At 43.8% G+C, this 15238-nt stretch overlaps 1 protein-coding gene across 1 annotated transcript in view; it reads right to left on the bottom strand.

The window, feature by feature from the left end:
• Positions 1-14299, bottom strand: part of ANO3 (anoctamin 3) — a 475402-nt gene extending 461103 nt beyond the window's left edge. Inside the window, exon 1 of the mRNA XM_089654966.1 lies at positions 14126-14299. Within this exon, the coding sequence (XP_089511092.1) occupies positions 14126-14171 (46 nt within the window). The 5' untranslated portion in view covers positions 14172-14299. The remainder of the gene's footprint in view (positions 1-14125) is intronic.
• Between the last annotated feature and the right edge of the window lie 939 nt (positions 14300-15238).

The raw sequence follows: 15238 nt of genomic DNA on the forward strand, positions 1-15238 counted from the left end.
ACTGTTGTGTACTGCCCCATTAAAGTCAAAGGTAATTTGCATTTGACATGCATTTTAAACACAGGAAAACATTACCCATGTGCATGGGCTTTTAGAGAGGAGTATGTGACATCAGTGTGGGGGTAAGAGGTTAATGTGGGAATGGACAGTTCAAGGAGGCAGTTCACAGTTCTGCCTGTGTCCAAAGGGTGTTACAAGTTTTAAATGGTGTCACCATCTGTTTAAGGTGACACTAAACAAAATCCTTATTCTCCAAAAACAATCCTTACATTTACAACCTAATGACCCTGTAATCTGTTTTTCATGAAATTGTTTTTGTTGTTTTCTGCCTCCTTGTAATGTCCTCAGTGAACTCCGGAAACTCTCCTTTTTCCTTCACTTCCGTAACTTGGATGCAGCAGTGCACACTAATTACAGTCACATAGACTGCTCTATGCACACTACAAATCCCACTGCCCCAAGTCTATCTCAGCAGCGAGCAATAGAGGCTAGCTATGTTCCTACGTGCAGTGGGACCACAGAGAATGAACGTAGCCACCCTCTAACAGGTAGTCAGATCACAGCAGTACAAAAAAAGGAATTTGGAGATTTTGAGGAGGCTGAGTGTAATAGAAGGGACTTGTCTGAGATAAAGTGGTTGTAAACCTGAGACTTGAAATATGAACAAAGCACATCCTTCTACAGTGTGTACTTGTCTCAATCCAGACCACTAAGTGTCATTTCTGTCTGCTGCCTCGTCCCTCTGCTACCAACATGACTCACTTCTGACAGGTTTTCCTGACACCAAGAGAAAAATGGTGAAGGGGGAAAGCACAGTTGGTGATTGACAGCCTCAGCTCTGTTCCCATGTGCTGTGTGAAGGGGTGTGTGTCCCTTCTCTCCAATCAGCTATCAGCACTATCCTCACTTATGTAACTTTAGCTCTCCGCCCCCTGCTTTTTAGCAGAGCGTTAAGAGATCCTATGTAAATTTTGTACCTTGAATGGATATAGTGGACAGACAGCTGTAGATAAACAGCTGCAACTTATGTAGAAGGATTTGTTTCATCTCTGTCTATCACCTGAGGCCAGTTACTTCACTGGGTTTATGTAAGAGTTCACAACTATTTTAAAGAAAACATCTTCTAAGAAACAGAAGTATATCTGAGGGTTTACAATCACTTTAAGAATACATACTTGAATTTTTTAAAACGAAAATTAAAATATAACTAAATGTAGCACCCTCTAGTGTGCTATTAGAATACATTAGTACAGTAGGTACACTTATTGTGTATGACTCATGGTAACTGTAATTAGTAGGGTTACTGCATGGCAGGCTGGATGGCCTAACAGGTTGGGACTCTATCCCCTCCACCTGGTTCTGGAGGACCGTGGAACCTTCCAGAAGCCAGTAGGTGGAAGGGGTGCAGACCTAATCTGCATGTTTATGGGAGTCTAACCAAACTCAGGTTTGGAGGCCTTGGTAGAGTGGTGAGACTAACCCATAAATATTGGAGAGTCAGACTGGCAAGAGAGTCGGGTGGAAGATGGAGTGCTGAGGAGGCTGTCGGTGGCCTGGGAGGTCTATGGGGTGGTCGGGCCTCCAGGCTAGGTTTGGCCTGGCTCAGGAGGATCCATTCAGCATCACAGTGTGAACAGGATCAAGACCTGGGAGCAGGGGGAGCAAAGAAGACAGAGTGAGTACATCATCACACCCAGGGATTCACAAGGGGAGAGACTGCCACATGTAGCAAGCTATCAAAGGACAATGCTGTGCTTAGTCCTTTATCCTTGTCCTGGAAGATCTTCAGAGCAGCCAGGAGGGCTGGTAGTGTCTGCAGGCTGTGGAACTGGGAGCAGTTCTACAGGGTAGAGGAGGCATCTCTAAGCTAAGCTACTTTTCAGAGGGGCTGCGAGTCCCTAGCCTGTAAGGGGCTTTTGCTACTGATCCATAATGACTGACCTCTTTCAAGGAAAAGAACAGTCCAGGATCTGTAGGAAGTTTTCCCCGTGCATTGATTTAGTCAAGTTGGACATCCCATAATCCCTAGGACCCCATCCAAGTTATTTCCCCTTATAAAACAACAAAAAAAAAAGCTTGTGAACTGTTCACTGACTGTGGATGAAAGTGTGGAAAATGCGCGTTGCCTGGCTGTGTGAAGCTTAGAGGGATGCAGAAACACAGCAGCCCTCAAGAGGGTAGTGCTACATAAAGGCAACCCATTTTTTTTTGTTTTGGACAGAGTGCAGATGGATTAGAACCAGGGGTGGACTGACCATTTGAGCACTCGGGCACTGCCCGAGGGTCCGGGGTCAGTAGGGGGCCCCATGAGATGCCCCTGGTACCTTTCATTAGCTTTTTCATAGGCTTTTTTGGGTGTGGGCGAGAACACAGGGGCCCCATGATCCCCTATTGCCCAGGGGGCCCCATGAGTTGTCAGTCCGCCCCTGATTAGAACACCTGTCAGTTTATATTGCTGTATGTGTCCCTGTTAGAGAGATTCACGCTTGTCCTGTTTACCATTATCATTGAAAGTAAACGTAAAAGAAAATCCCAAATTTTGGGTTGTTCCCAGAACAGTAATAGAGGGGAAATTGTCTAATGGGGACACTAGTTCTGATAATCTGGGTGTCCCCAAGGAATTCCATTAATTGGCAGGGGTTTCCTTTCACTTCCAGATTTGGCTATGAGACAGGAAGTGAAGGAAAATCTCCCCAATGGGACACAGATGGCAAAAAAACCCCAAAAAACTGACAGGTGTTATAACCCTCCTTTACCCTATCCAAAATGAAAAGATTTGCATATACCGGTATTTCTACTTTACTTTTCACTGTGAGGTTTTGTGTGGTGCATTCATATTTTGAAGATTGCAAAGGGTCTTCAGTATGCTATCAATGGATGGGCTTCCTAGAGTTAAAAAGAATATGTCTGATCTGTGAAAGAGCCATTTTATTAAAGTGTCAATACAAATCTCTAAAAATAAATCCAGAGATCCTTTGAATATGTACCAGTCTGCCTCAGCTTTTAGCCTGCAACAGGATCTGAAAACTCTTTTTACTCTGTAAAGGCATTGAAAACAACACACTTCAGTTCAACAACGGACCTTACTGCCCCTTCCAACCCACACATCTGATGGCAGCTCTATGAGATCTATGAAAATATTATATCTTATTAGAAATGTTTTATACTGCATTGACAACAAAGGTAACACGATGACGATGATGATGTAATACATGACGATGTATATGTAATGACCTTTAGGTAAGCTAGATAGGCTTTATTGTTTTTTCTTTAGACAGAGGCTGGGTAGCAGCCTTGGATAAGTCAGCCTGGGAGTGGGGTAGTGAGTTCACCTCAGGATAGGCTGGGAGAATCTTCTGGAGCCCTCCCCTGGGAGTGAGGTAGTGAGTTCTCCTCTGGACAGGCTGGGAGACTCTTCTGGAGCCCTCCCACCCTTCCAGAACTTTCTGAAAGAGGGTCAGAGAAGGGGAGCAGGCCCAGATCTGCATGTTTGAGAGACCTTGGTCAATCCCTAGGCAGGAGGCTGGGCATGGTGACTGAGGACTACCCTTAAATGTGGTAGAGCCTGGGGAGCAGTGGGCAGAGTCAATTGGAAGATGGACTGAAAGAAGGCTTGAGTGTGGAGTTTGGGAGGGGGCCCCAGGGTGTGGAGCCTACCAACAGGCAGGATACTGAAAAGGAGGATTTCCACTGCCCAAGGTCTCTTAGAGAGGACATCCTGAGCAGCAGGGATGGAGCCAGCCCAGTGAAAGGCCTGAAAGCAGCTACCAACCCACTACGCCGGACAGGACAGTGTGAATACTCTTACACACCCTGGGCCAGATAAATGAAGAGGGTGTTCAGGTGCAAGACCCAACTAGTTCTCATCCGGGACTACTTAACTGGCAGATCTTGCAAATCCCAGGGATACCCTTAGTGCAGCCAGTTGAAGAGGAGGATCCATCAGGGGTCTGAGGAGGTACACCAAGGGGATTTCAAGCTCCGTAACAGAGACAGGGTTATTTTTGATCCAGATTGTTATACAGTATTATTGCTAAGACGTTTGTCATCAAGTTTGCAGTTCCTTGGGCATCCCATATACCCCTAGACACCATCCAAGTTGTTAACCCCTAATAAAAACAACTAAAAACCAGCTCAAGGACTGTTTACTGACTGTAAATGTGCAGGTTTGGAAAATGCATGTTGTCTGGCCATGCAGAGCTTAAGGGGACCCAAAACAAATCCAGCAGCCCTTGAGAGGGTAGTGCTACATACACACCTAACTAAATTATGTATTTACTCAATTAAAGTGGAACTTTAGCCAATATTTTTTCTGGTTTTGAACATAGTGGGCAAGGAATAAAATCTCTCTCAGGTCTTTATTGCTATCTCTGTCCCTACTGGGGCAATTCCCTTGACATGGCAGGAAGAGAGAGCAAATCTTCGTAAAATGAAGCTTGCAGTTAGACGTCAACCCATTCTCAACCACAATCTGTAGATTCCCTGCATGATATTCTGTGCTGAGGATATATTAAGCTCTGTCTTCTATTTTACAGGTAACAGGCAATAATGACAGACTCAGTCCTCACTAATAAACACAAACCAATTGGAGTTGTTCCTAATTATGTGGTCACTATGTCAGCTATGGCATGGAGATCACATGAAGGCTGGAGGCTTCACTGACAAAACAAGTCTTCAGCCTGCAGATGGTATTGCAAAGACAAGTAGAGTCTTCAAATGGCAGTGCTCCTCTATTTAATACTGTAATTGTTAGATAAAACTACAGTATTAAAAAAAAACTATATAAAAAGCAGCAGTTCAGTGTTGTCAGCCCTAAACAGGAAGTGCCATTACTAGCAGGATCTCCAGGTAAGAAACTTTGCAACCATTTCACAAAAAATTATTTCCTTTAAGAAAACTATACAGTTTTCATTCCATCCCTGCTGAAAAATTGATTTTGGAAATATATAAAAAAAGCATATGAAAACTATTTAGGTATTCAAATTAGTCATTTGGTTTTCAGTGGGAGCAGGCTGATTTTTTTTTTGTAGGGCTGGAATCACAGAAGAATGCAGCCATGTTTCTGTGTGAATCCTGAGCATTCCTCTGCAGTGCAATTTTTCAACCCATTCATTTCAGTGGGCTGCAGATTGCACTGGAATACACAAAAAGCAGTGGATGTGCTACTTGTGAAAAATGAACTGTACTATATTGAATGGTACTGCGGTACCATGAAATCTGGTGGCAACAAATGCATTGTGTATGAGGTGCTGTTAAAAAACATATTACCAGCCCTGCAGTTTGCAAAGCCAGTACGTTTTGAACACAGTGCAGGAAACGCACACATAGCAAGCCATTCCTGCATTGCGTTCTGGTGTGAAACACCCCTTATACGAGTACCTTACATGTACAGAACGCATAAAAACAAAAAATAAATTCAGACTAGACAGGAGCAAATTTGTTGGATTTAGAGAGAAAAAAATACTGCACGTCATTTTGATGTCAGATATCCATCAGCAGAAAGCATCACATCTGTCCACTTCAATTGGCCGCTCTCTGCAAATGATTTAATGCCCTCTCAATCTCTAATTATCACAGTGTACAGTAATTCACACAGGCTGTTCATCTCATATAGACATACCCCTCCTGGGATTTCACATTCAACCCAAGAACAATAAAAATCTAGCGTAAAAATTTAAAAAGCTAAAATGTACAATAAAATTAATGGCAATAAATAATCCTGCCATATTACCAGATGTATAAAACTGCTAACTGTTATCAAACAAACTGCATAACATTAATACATTAGTACAGTCCATTGAGACTTTAAAGAAATCTGGTACTGAGAAAAACATGAAAAACTTTAAGGCTGCATTCACACTTGGTTGCTCTGAAAACGCAGGCAGATTCGTGCATTACATGCATTGCAATGCAATTAAATCAAGCCTTCCTTTTCAGAAATGTGGCAAAACACGCAAAGCATTTGCAGTGCTATTATTTTTTAAAGTGTTTGTAAAGGCACAAGGTTTTTTACCTTCAAGAATTCTATGCCTGAAGGTAAAAAACCTTTTGAGTGCAGATTTCCCCACAGCCCCCCAATACTTACCTGAGCCCGATCCTGATCCAGTGATGTGCACAAGAGCAGCCGTTCCCCTGGGTCTCTCTCTCCTCATTGGCACCCACTGCTGTCAATCACAGCCAGTGGAGAGGGATCCAGGGGTGGGGTTGAGCTGTGCTGTATGATTCTTATGGGCACACAGATGCGGCTCAGGAGCGAGCACACACAAGTGCTTCTAGAGCAAGCAGCTTGCTCTGGGGGCACATGGCTGTGGGACGAGACAGAAGCACTGGCAGGGGATCCAAGAAGAGGAGGATTAGGGCTGCTCTGTGCAAAACCACTGATGTGTTCATTATATAAATAAATAAAAAAAATATAAATATATATATAGTGAGAACTAGCATCAAATGGTAGAGTTTTTCCAGCACACAGCCACTCACTTTATTCTTTTTTAAAGGCCTTTTAACCCAATTTTATTTAAAAGAAAGTTCCAGAACATGCTTCCCACGCAGGGGTATCCACCATCAAACAAATAATCAGTCTCCTGGCGTGTACACAGATTTTTGCCACACTGGCCTTCCACTTTAGGCTCACAGCTGTCTCCTACAGTCTCCTTCCAAAATGGTTTTTAGCACTCGGCTAGCAGCCCCTTGCTGCTCTGGCTCCCAACTCTCCTCGGTGGAGCGCTCCTGGCTCCAAGGCAGTGACCTCCTGTCTGCCAGGGTGGAGCCCAGAATCCTAATCAGGTTATTATTTACAGCCCTGTACAATCAGTATCCTGGCCATTCCCAAAACCTGGTCCCAGGGTTGGAGATTTCATCCCTCCCAAATCACTTTGAAATCTCCAGGTTCCTGGTCCCAAAATGAGCTTTACAAACAAATGAAGAAAGTGAAAAACCACTTTCCTCTGCATCAAACAAGTACCCTGGAGCCCCTCAGCCTGCCTTGTTGAGAATCCCAGGTGAAATATCCTTTTTATATCGTGACAGATCGCCACACTGTCACAATATATTAAAGTGTTACTAATGTGTTACTAATGTTACTAGTGTTACCAGGACCCTGAATTCACTATATCCGGTCTCCCCCAGTACAGAAAACATGGAAATGCAATTATTTTAGGAAATATAAACTGTTAAATAACTTTTCTCATCAGCAGTATATAGCAATCTTGTGACTTCTATCAGTGTTCAGCCAAGCACTAGCTAAAGCTTGTAGGAGGAGTTCTCTTTCTGCTCTAGGAGGAAGCAAAACCCGACCTCTGTCTGACCAGTGCTGATTGGTCCTGTGCTGATCACATGCACTCTCCCAGTTAAAAAAAAAAAACCTCTCTAACAATACACACCAAACTGAGCATGTGCAAAATGCCTATGGTTCAGTCTGTCTTATCAGGAGATAAGAAGTGGTCACTTGAACAAGGGGACGAACAGAGCAATCAGGATCAAACAGCCGTTTTACACAATGCAGAGGATTAACCCCTTAGGTTCCACGTGAGTATAACAAGAATGCTTTACTGCATATACAGACTGATTTTACTGTTGTGGGTTTAGTAACACTTTAACCTTTATAATCACTTTAACAGTACCCCAAATGTGGTGTGATTTTGGCACATTTGCTGCATGAAAATTGCGGGAAAACACACTTTGCCTGGCTCATTGCCAAAATTTGATACATGAGTTTCTTTGGCACATTTGATGTGCATAGTACAGTTAGTCTAAGTGAATCTACTGCCTGATGTGCAACATGTGAAATGGGCGAAAAATGCATATAAAAAAAAACAAAAATGCCTGCGGGTTTCTGCTATGCCTAGTGTGAATGCAGCCTAAGGGCTGAAATCTAGAAAGCATGCAGACAGTAAAATTATAGGGAAGTCATAATTCCTAATCTAAGTAATTGTTCAAAGGCAGAAAGCAGCAAAATTATTGCATCAGGATGATAGCCAGGCAGCTAGCATTTTCAGAAGGAAAGGTCAGTACAGGGGCATATCTACCGCGAGGCAAACAAGGCGTTTGCCTAGGGTGGCAATTTTTAGGAGGGTGGCACAAACCCCCCCCCCCCCCTCCAGAAGAAGGAAACTGTTGAGCAGTGGAGGACAGAGCCATGCAGGGCCACCAACAGAGGAGTGTCACTGGTACTCTTGTATTGTTGTAGTGGCCAGGACAGCAGGAGGATCGATGTGGTGGAGGAGGGCAGTTCCAGAACGATGCTCGTGTATCTCTCCATCTAGCAGCTGACAAGCCAGGACCAGGGCAGTGTGTGTGTGTGTGTGTGATGTGGGGGAATCATATTGTGTGTTTGCAGTCCCATACGATCGAGGGAACAGACATAGGGAAAAGAGGGGAGAGAGAGAGAGCGAAGAGAGAGAGAGAGGGAAGAGAGAGAAAGAGAGAGAGAAGAGAGAGAGGGGGGGAAGAGAGAGAGAACAGAGAGAGAGAGGGGGGAGAGAGGGGGGAAGAGGGAGATAGAGAGAGCGAAGAGAGAGGGAAAAGAGAGGGAGGGAAGAGAGAGGGATGGAAGAGAGAGGGAGGGAAGAGAGAGAGAGAAAAGAGAGGGAGGTGAGAGAGAGAGAGAGAGAGAGAGAGAGAGAGAGGGGGAAGGAAGAGATAGAGAGGGAGGGGCAAGAGAGAGAAAGAGGGGGAGGCAAGAAAGAGGGAGGGAAGAGAGAGGGGGGAGAGAAGAGAGAGGGGAGAGAGTGAGAGGGGGTAGGAGAGAGAGATAGGGGAGAGAGATGGAGAGAGGGGAGAGAGAGGGAAGAGGGAGAGAGGGAAGAGAGATGGAGAGAGAGGGGGGTAGAGAGAGAGGCGAGAGAGAAGAGAGATGGGGGGAAGAGAGAGAAGAGAGGGGGAGGGAAGAGAGAGAGGGGAGAGACAGAAGGAAGATAGAGAGGGAGGAGAGAGAGAAATGGAGAGAGGGAAGAGAGAGAGCGAGGGAAGATAGAGAGGAGAAAGAGAGAACAGAAGAGACAGGGAGGGAAGATAGAGAGAGAAGAGAGAGGGAATAGAGAGAGAGGGGGGAGAGAGAGGGAAGAGAGAGGAGACTGAGAAGAGAAGAGAGAGGGAGGGAAGATAGAGAGAGCAGAGAGAGGGAATAGAGAGAGGGGGGAGAGAGAGAGGAGAGAAGAGAAGAAAGAGGGAGGGAAGATAGAGAAGAGAGAGGGGGGAGAGGGAAGAAAGAGAGGGGGGGAGAGAGAGAGAGAGGGGGGGAAGAGAGAGGGGGGAAAGTGAGAGGAAGAAAGAGAGAGGGAAGAGAAAGAGTGAGGGAAGAGGGAGAGAGAAAGAAACAGAGAGAGGGGGGGGGGGAGAGAAGAGAATCATATACATACACACTCTTATTGAACTCGCTCTCTCATTGGGGAGGGGGGGGCGCACAAAATCTAAATACACCACTGGGTCAGTACTACTGGTATTTCTGTCATACAGATGTTCTTTATAACTGAACTTGTGACTGCGACCACAATTTTCCCCAGGAAAGAAAACCACCGTAATCTTAAAGCGTTTTTTGTACGTTGTAGATGGTGTAGGGAAGAATTAAGACTATACAGTAATTTAGGTCTATGTCACATTAGGGAAATTTCCTTTCACTTCCTGTCCCAGGGACATAACAAGAAGAAAGAGAATATTCACCAAAGTGATGGGAAATCCTTTCTTAGCCATCATTGGAACAATTGGAAGTTTACTCTTCGTACCCTGTTCTGGTGACAGCACTAACATTTTGGATTTCCTATTATTTTCTATCCTTAGACAGAGAAAGGGTGAATCACTCCAGCAGGGGCACAGACACCAATAATACCTCCATTTTCTAAACCCCATTGGCACACAACGCTCAAGATGAAGAACCCTATTCTTTTCAATAGGCCCCTTCACATCTGAGCATCGTGTCGCTTGTTGCCTGTTGTGTGAAGCTTGAGAAAGTACACAAGCTTCTTTGGGGCAGCGTCATGTTCTTTTTGCCCAATAAACTTTAACGGGCACCTAAAAGATATTTAAAAAGCACAATTCTGCTCCTGTACTACAAGTTGCGTGTACAGATAAGCAAAAAAAAAAGCCTCTGAATCACCTGTCTATGCTCAATCTCAAGTGTGAATGGGGCTATAACAAAAAAACTTTTGGCTAGAGATACACTTCAAATTAGAAATGTACATGCCTCCATGTACCTTTATGTTGTCTAAGAACCTGGCCTTTTGTGTAACGTCCTCCAGGTTAGCTAGATAGGCTGTTTTTTAATTTTTTTAGACAGAAGCTGAGTAGCAGCCTGGGGTATGTCAGCCTGGGAGTAAGGCAGGAGTTCCCCCTTTAGGACAGGCTGGGAGGTTTTACAGGTCAGGGCTTCTGGAGCCCTCCCACCTTTCCAGAAATCTGGGAAAGTTTTGGAAGAGGGGAAGAAAAAGCCCAGATATGCATGTTTGAGGGACTTTGGCCATTCCCCTGACAGGAAGCTGGGCATGGTGAGCTGGGCAACCCTCAAATATGACAGAACCTGGGGAGAGAAGGGTGTTGGGTGGAAGATGGATTGAGAGAAGGCTGGAATGTGGAGCCTGGGAGGGGGCCCCAGGGAGGGGAGCCTACCTACAGGCTGATTGCTGGATGGGAGGATCTCCACTGTCTAAATGCTCCTGGGGAGGACATCCTGAGCAGCAGGGAAGGATGATAGGACAGGGCAGTGTGAGTATGCCTACACTCTTTAGACCAGATAAGGGGAGAGGGCAGTCAGGTGCAATACCCAACTAGTTTTGACCTGGGGCTACTTAACTGCAAGCTCTTGGGACCCCCTTGCTCAGGGATATCCTCAGCACAGCTGGGTGAAGAGGAGAATTCATCCAGGGTCTGAGGAGGTACACTGAAAATGGGACAGTGCTTTTTTCTGCCAGTCCGCCCTTTTTTGTACACAGTTGCTAAGAAGTTTGTCTTTGAGTTTTACAGTTCCTTGGGCATCCCATAGACCCCTAGACCCCATGCAAGCTGTTCAACCCTAATAAAAACAACTAAAAACCAGCTCAAGGATTGTTTACTGACTCTGAGGGTAAAAGTGTGGAAAATGTGTGTTGCCTGACTGTGCAAGACTTATGGGGACCCAATCAAATCCAGTGGCCCCTAAGGGGATAGTGCTACATGTGGTTTCATCTGGCCACATTGATGTTCAAATAATGCCAGTCCAAGGGCGTGTAGGAATGGTGGTGCTACATCAGACTGGTGACATAGCCAACCACTTGGGAGATGAACCTCAATACCAGGTGTGATAATTTAATTCCTGGAATACCCCCAGTGTAGCACTATTGTGTTGATTCAAACAGCCATTTGCACTAGATTGTATTCTGACATGTTCTAACTTGCACTCACCTGGGTGGCAGACTAGCTGATTCAGTCTTTGTGGAGCAGTAGAAGAAATAACACGTGTGTGCGTTGCGCTGTTGGCGGAAAATGAGTGACAGGAATCTGAGGAAGTGGATTAACATTAAATTTTGGTTGAAAGTTGGCAAAAGTGCAAGTGAAACTATAGCTCTGTTACAACAGGTCTATAGTGAACATTCCATGAAGAAAGCAAGTGTTTTTGAATGGCATAAGGAGGAGGGGGAAAGATGTCCATGATAATGCAAAAAGTGGGCAGCTAAGAACGCAAAGGATGGAAGCAAATGTGTGAACTGAATTTGTTTGGAAGAAAAGACTGGAACTCTAACCTGACAAGTGGATTCTCCACCACGACAATGCTCCTGCACATGATGCATTAAGTGTTCACAAGTTTTTGGCCCAGAAATCAATTTTGAAACTCGACTAATCACCTCATTCCCCTGACCTAGCCCCCTGCAACTTTTGGCTGCTTACAAAATTTAAAAAATGCCTTAAAAGGACACAGATTTGATAACATTCTGGACATCCAGTGCACCACGGCAAAGATACTGTGCAGCGTTCCAAAAAATGAATTCTAGGAATGTTTACAGCTGTGGCAAAGTCATCTAAAAAAGTGTGTTGCTTCACAAGGGGACTACTTTGAAGGTGACACCAGCCGCTAGTCTGTAGGTATGCAAACATTTTTTTTTTACAGTCCAGTCCAGGAATTAAATGGTCACACGATGTACATTGTTTGTATATATACCTGTTTATTCTTATGTTTATACTTTAAAAGGAGTCTCAAACAATATTGTATGTCACTTGGGTGACATATCCAAAAACCACTAATGGCCATTCAAAATGGTCCTTACAAATGACTTCAAGCTGCAATTCTATATAAAGCAACTGCCATTGCTATTTATTATAATGGTTAAATAGTACAGACTTAATCAGTAAGGTGTTACAAGGAGCAGCCAATCAAAAGTCATGCAGAACAACTGCAGTGTTTTGACATCTGCTTGACTGCAGTAAAATATAGCAAAATATAGAAGTTTGCATATTCTTACTATCCGTTGCAACTGCTTGACTCAACACAATCCCATCAAATAGATTAAGTAAAGCAAATAAAAATGTACAAGGTGTACTGGTCTATAGCAAACAATCAGCAATTCATTTTCCTCATTTTGTTCCTTTCTACATTTACACAAGGTACAGGAAAGTATGATTGCCATGTGTTACGACTACATCATTGTCCTTGGAGTAACTCGTTAATTATCTCAGATTTCTCAGCAGACGTTTAGCACTGTATAGCAATACATCAAATTCTTAACAATGTACTAATTATTATTACAAACTTTATAAGAATAATTGCAAATATTGTTCTTATTCTTAGACAAGCTCAATGTAAATTAGCAAATTGTTAATTAAACAAACGATTCTGGAAGTTGTGCTAGTTCCTTAATTAAAGTCATGGTGCATCATTTTAAATGCTGTGACCAATCTGTAGCCATAACCCAAGGGAATATGCTGGGGACTCCGTAATTATGTCCTGCTGGTTTGAATGATGTTCTCACAGAAAAAAAAAATACAAATCCAGACAGGTCCATAGTGAGACAGACCATAGGAACACTTGCAGATCATGCTAATCTCCATTTGAAAGTTGACTTTGCAGTTACCAGCATTTTAAAGTCACCAGGAGCAATGTGCCCCCAAGCTGAGTTCTTAATCTAGTACTTGGATATCTGCAGTGTTCCGCAATTCCATCATGACACAGTTAGTACAATAGATTATCAAAGTCTTCTTTTACATTTTCATTATATCACTTTAACAATCTGAATCTGAATTTATTTTAAGAAACAAAAAAACTAAAGTTCCATGACTGGGTTTTGAGGAAAATGACCACCAGGACATTTCCAGAGGAGACACATTTCCATGGACAATTCTAAAAAGCTTTAGTTATCTTCAGAAACCAAAGATGCTTGGCAACTATTGGATTGGATCTGGTCTATGTATGGTACTCTTAGACCAACCTTTCTCGATCAGGGTTCTGTAGAACCTTTAGGGTTCTTCCAAAGGTTGCTAGAGGTTCCTTGAGCTATAAGCAATTTCTGCCTCTCAGATAAGTAACCACTGATACCAATCATCGTTTTAGCTATCTGTAAGGGGGGGGGGGGGGTTCTTCTTACTGACCACAAATGTAAGAAGCATTCTTCACACTGGCCATCATGCTAATGTACCATGAGTTGTAGATATAGTAATTATAAACAGGATTCCCTGAGACCAGAAAGTTATTTCTAGGGTTCCTCCTTGTTAATAAGGATGGTAAAGACTGCTATGGAAAAATATAGAAACACAGAAGAGTGACGGCACACAAAGACCAAGTGGTCCATCAAGTCTCACCCTTTTTGATATTTTTTTGCTTTTTTTAACCTTTTTTGTATGGTACGATGCCCTCACTGAACGCACAAGTGTGTATATAATCTGTGTGCAAGTGGCAGTGCAACATCCAGAGGAAGAACTGTGCTGCAGAACTTTCAATGCAGCAAGTTTCAATGGCAGGAACATTCCATCACGCAAGTTTCACCGCTCAGCCTACTGCAGATACTCATCAGTACATGCCTATACACTCCATAGGACAATGTTCGCTGCCGGATGGTAGACGACACATCTGCATCACGATAGCATCTCCCACAATTACCAGCCTAGCACATGCTGAACAAGGACATGCAGAGCCCACACCACAGCAAAAGGAGAAAAGCCAACTGACCTTTATGCTGCTTAAAGCATTGTATAGAGCCAGAGTGGTGGACCATCTTCTCTCTTGGGGGTGGGATGTTGCACGGGGCTCAGGAATGGAAATAAGGCAGATAAAGCATGGAGAATAAATAAAAGGGAATGAGCAGCTACTTCTAGAATCCCGAGAGCTGTGTGGAATACGACACCTGCCTTTAGCCTGGAAAGACTCTGCTCCCTCTGGTTGTCATAGTAACCATGGAGGGAGGTCCAGCCTCAGACTCCCCTTAGTGGTTGCTTGAAGGATAATTCACAGCAATGCCGGTTTAATGCTTTCCCCACAGCATGCTGCAGGATGTCACACCACAACATTAAAGCAGAACACAGCACTATGAGGCCGCCTCTGCTGTGCCTGTCCGGAAAAACAGATATTGCTAGCATACATTAAAGGACGGCCTTGAGTAATCCAAAAGAGCAAACACCTATGCAGTGTCTAAATAGCTACGTAAGCTTCGGAAACAAAGTTGTGATTTTGCTGGTGTTTCCAAGAAAAACAACCACAACCTTTTGACTTTCAAAACTTTTTTTGCATGTGCAAATTTTATGTGAAAGATGGACTTATGCAGGCCATACATGGTTTGAATTGCGAACGATTTTTCATCCGAAAATCAGAAACATTGTTCGCTCGGTAATCCGATGGTACCATCAAAGATTTCGATAATCGGCCGACCAAGTCATACAGGTCACCCCATATAACTTCTGTTCCTTACAGGTCACGGCTCATGCGCATATTCTTTTCGGAAAAATGATCATACGATTTGACCATCATTGAGTCGAAAACTGGTAGTTTTTCACAAATTTTCCAACATGCCCAATCACTGAAAAGGGGAGGAACCACAAAAATCGGCCGGTGCTAATGACCCACTAACAGAGCGAAAATCGGCCAATTATTCTTAGGTCCGATTTTCAGACGAATAATCGGTCGAATTTCGACACATGTGTGGCTGGCCTTAATCTGCATCGTCTTTGAATTTTAGTCTGCTTGAAAGGGTATATACCAGTGTGCAGAGGGTCCTCAGAATTTCTGGTGTTAATATGTGGTTACACCCCTTTAGCACCTGATGGATAAATGCATGTACTAGCTATT

The sequence above is a fragment of the Staurois parvus genome, unplaced genomic scaffold (assembly GCF_062004578.1).
Source record: "Staurois parvus isolate SC_StPar_1 unplaced genomic scaffold, SC_StPar_1.0 ptg000818l, whole genome shotgun sequence".
Taxonomy (NCBI): domain Eukaryota; kingdom Metazoa; phylum Chordata; class Amphibia; order Anura; family Ranidae; genus Staurois; species Staurois parvus.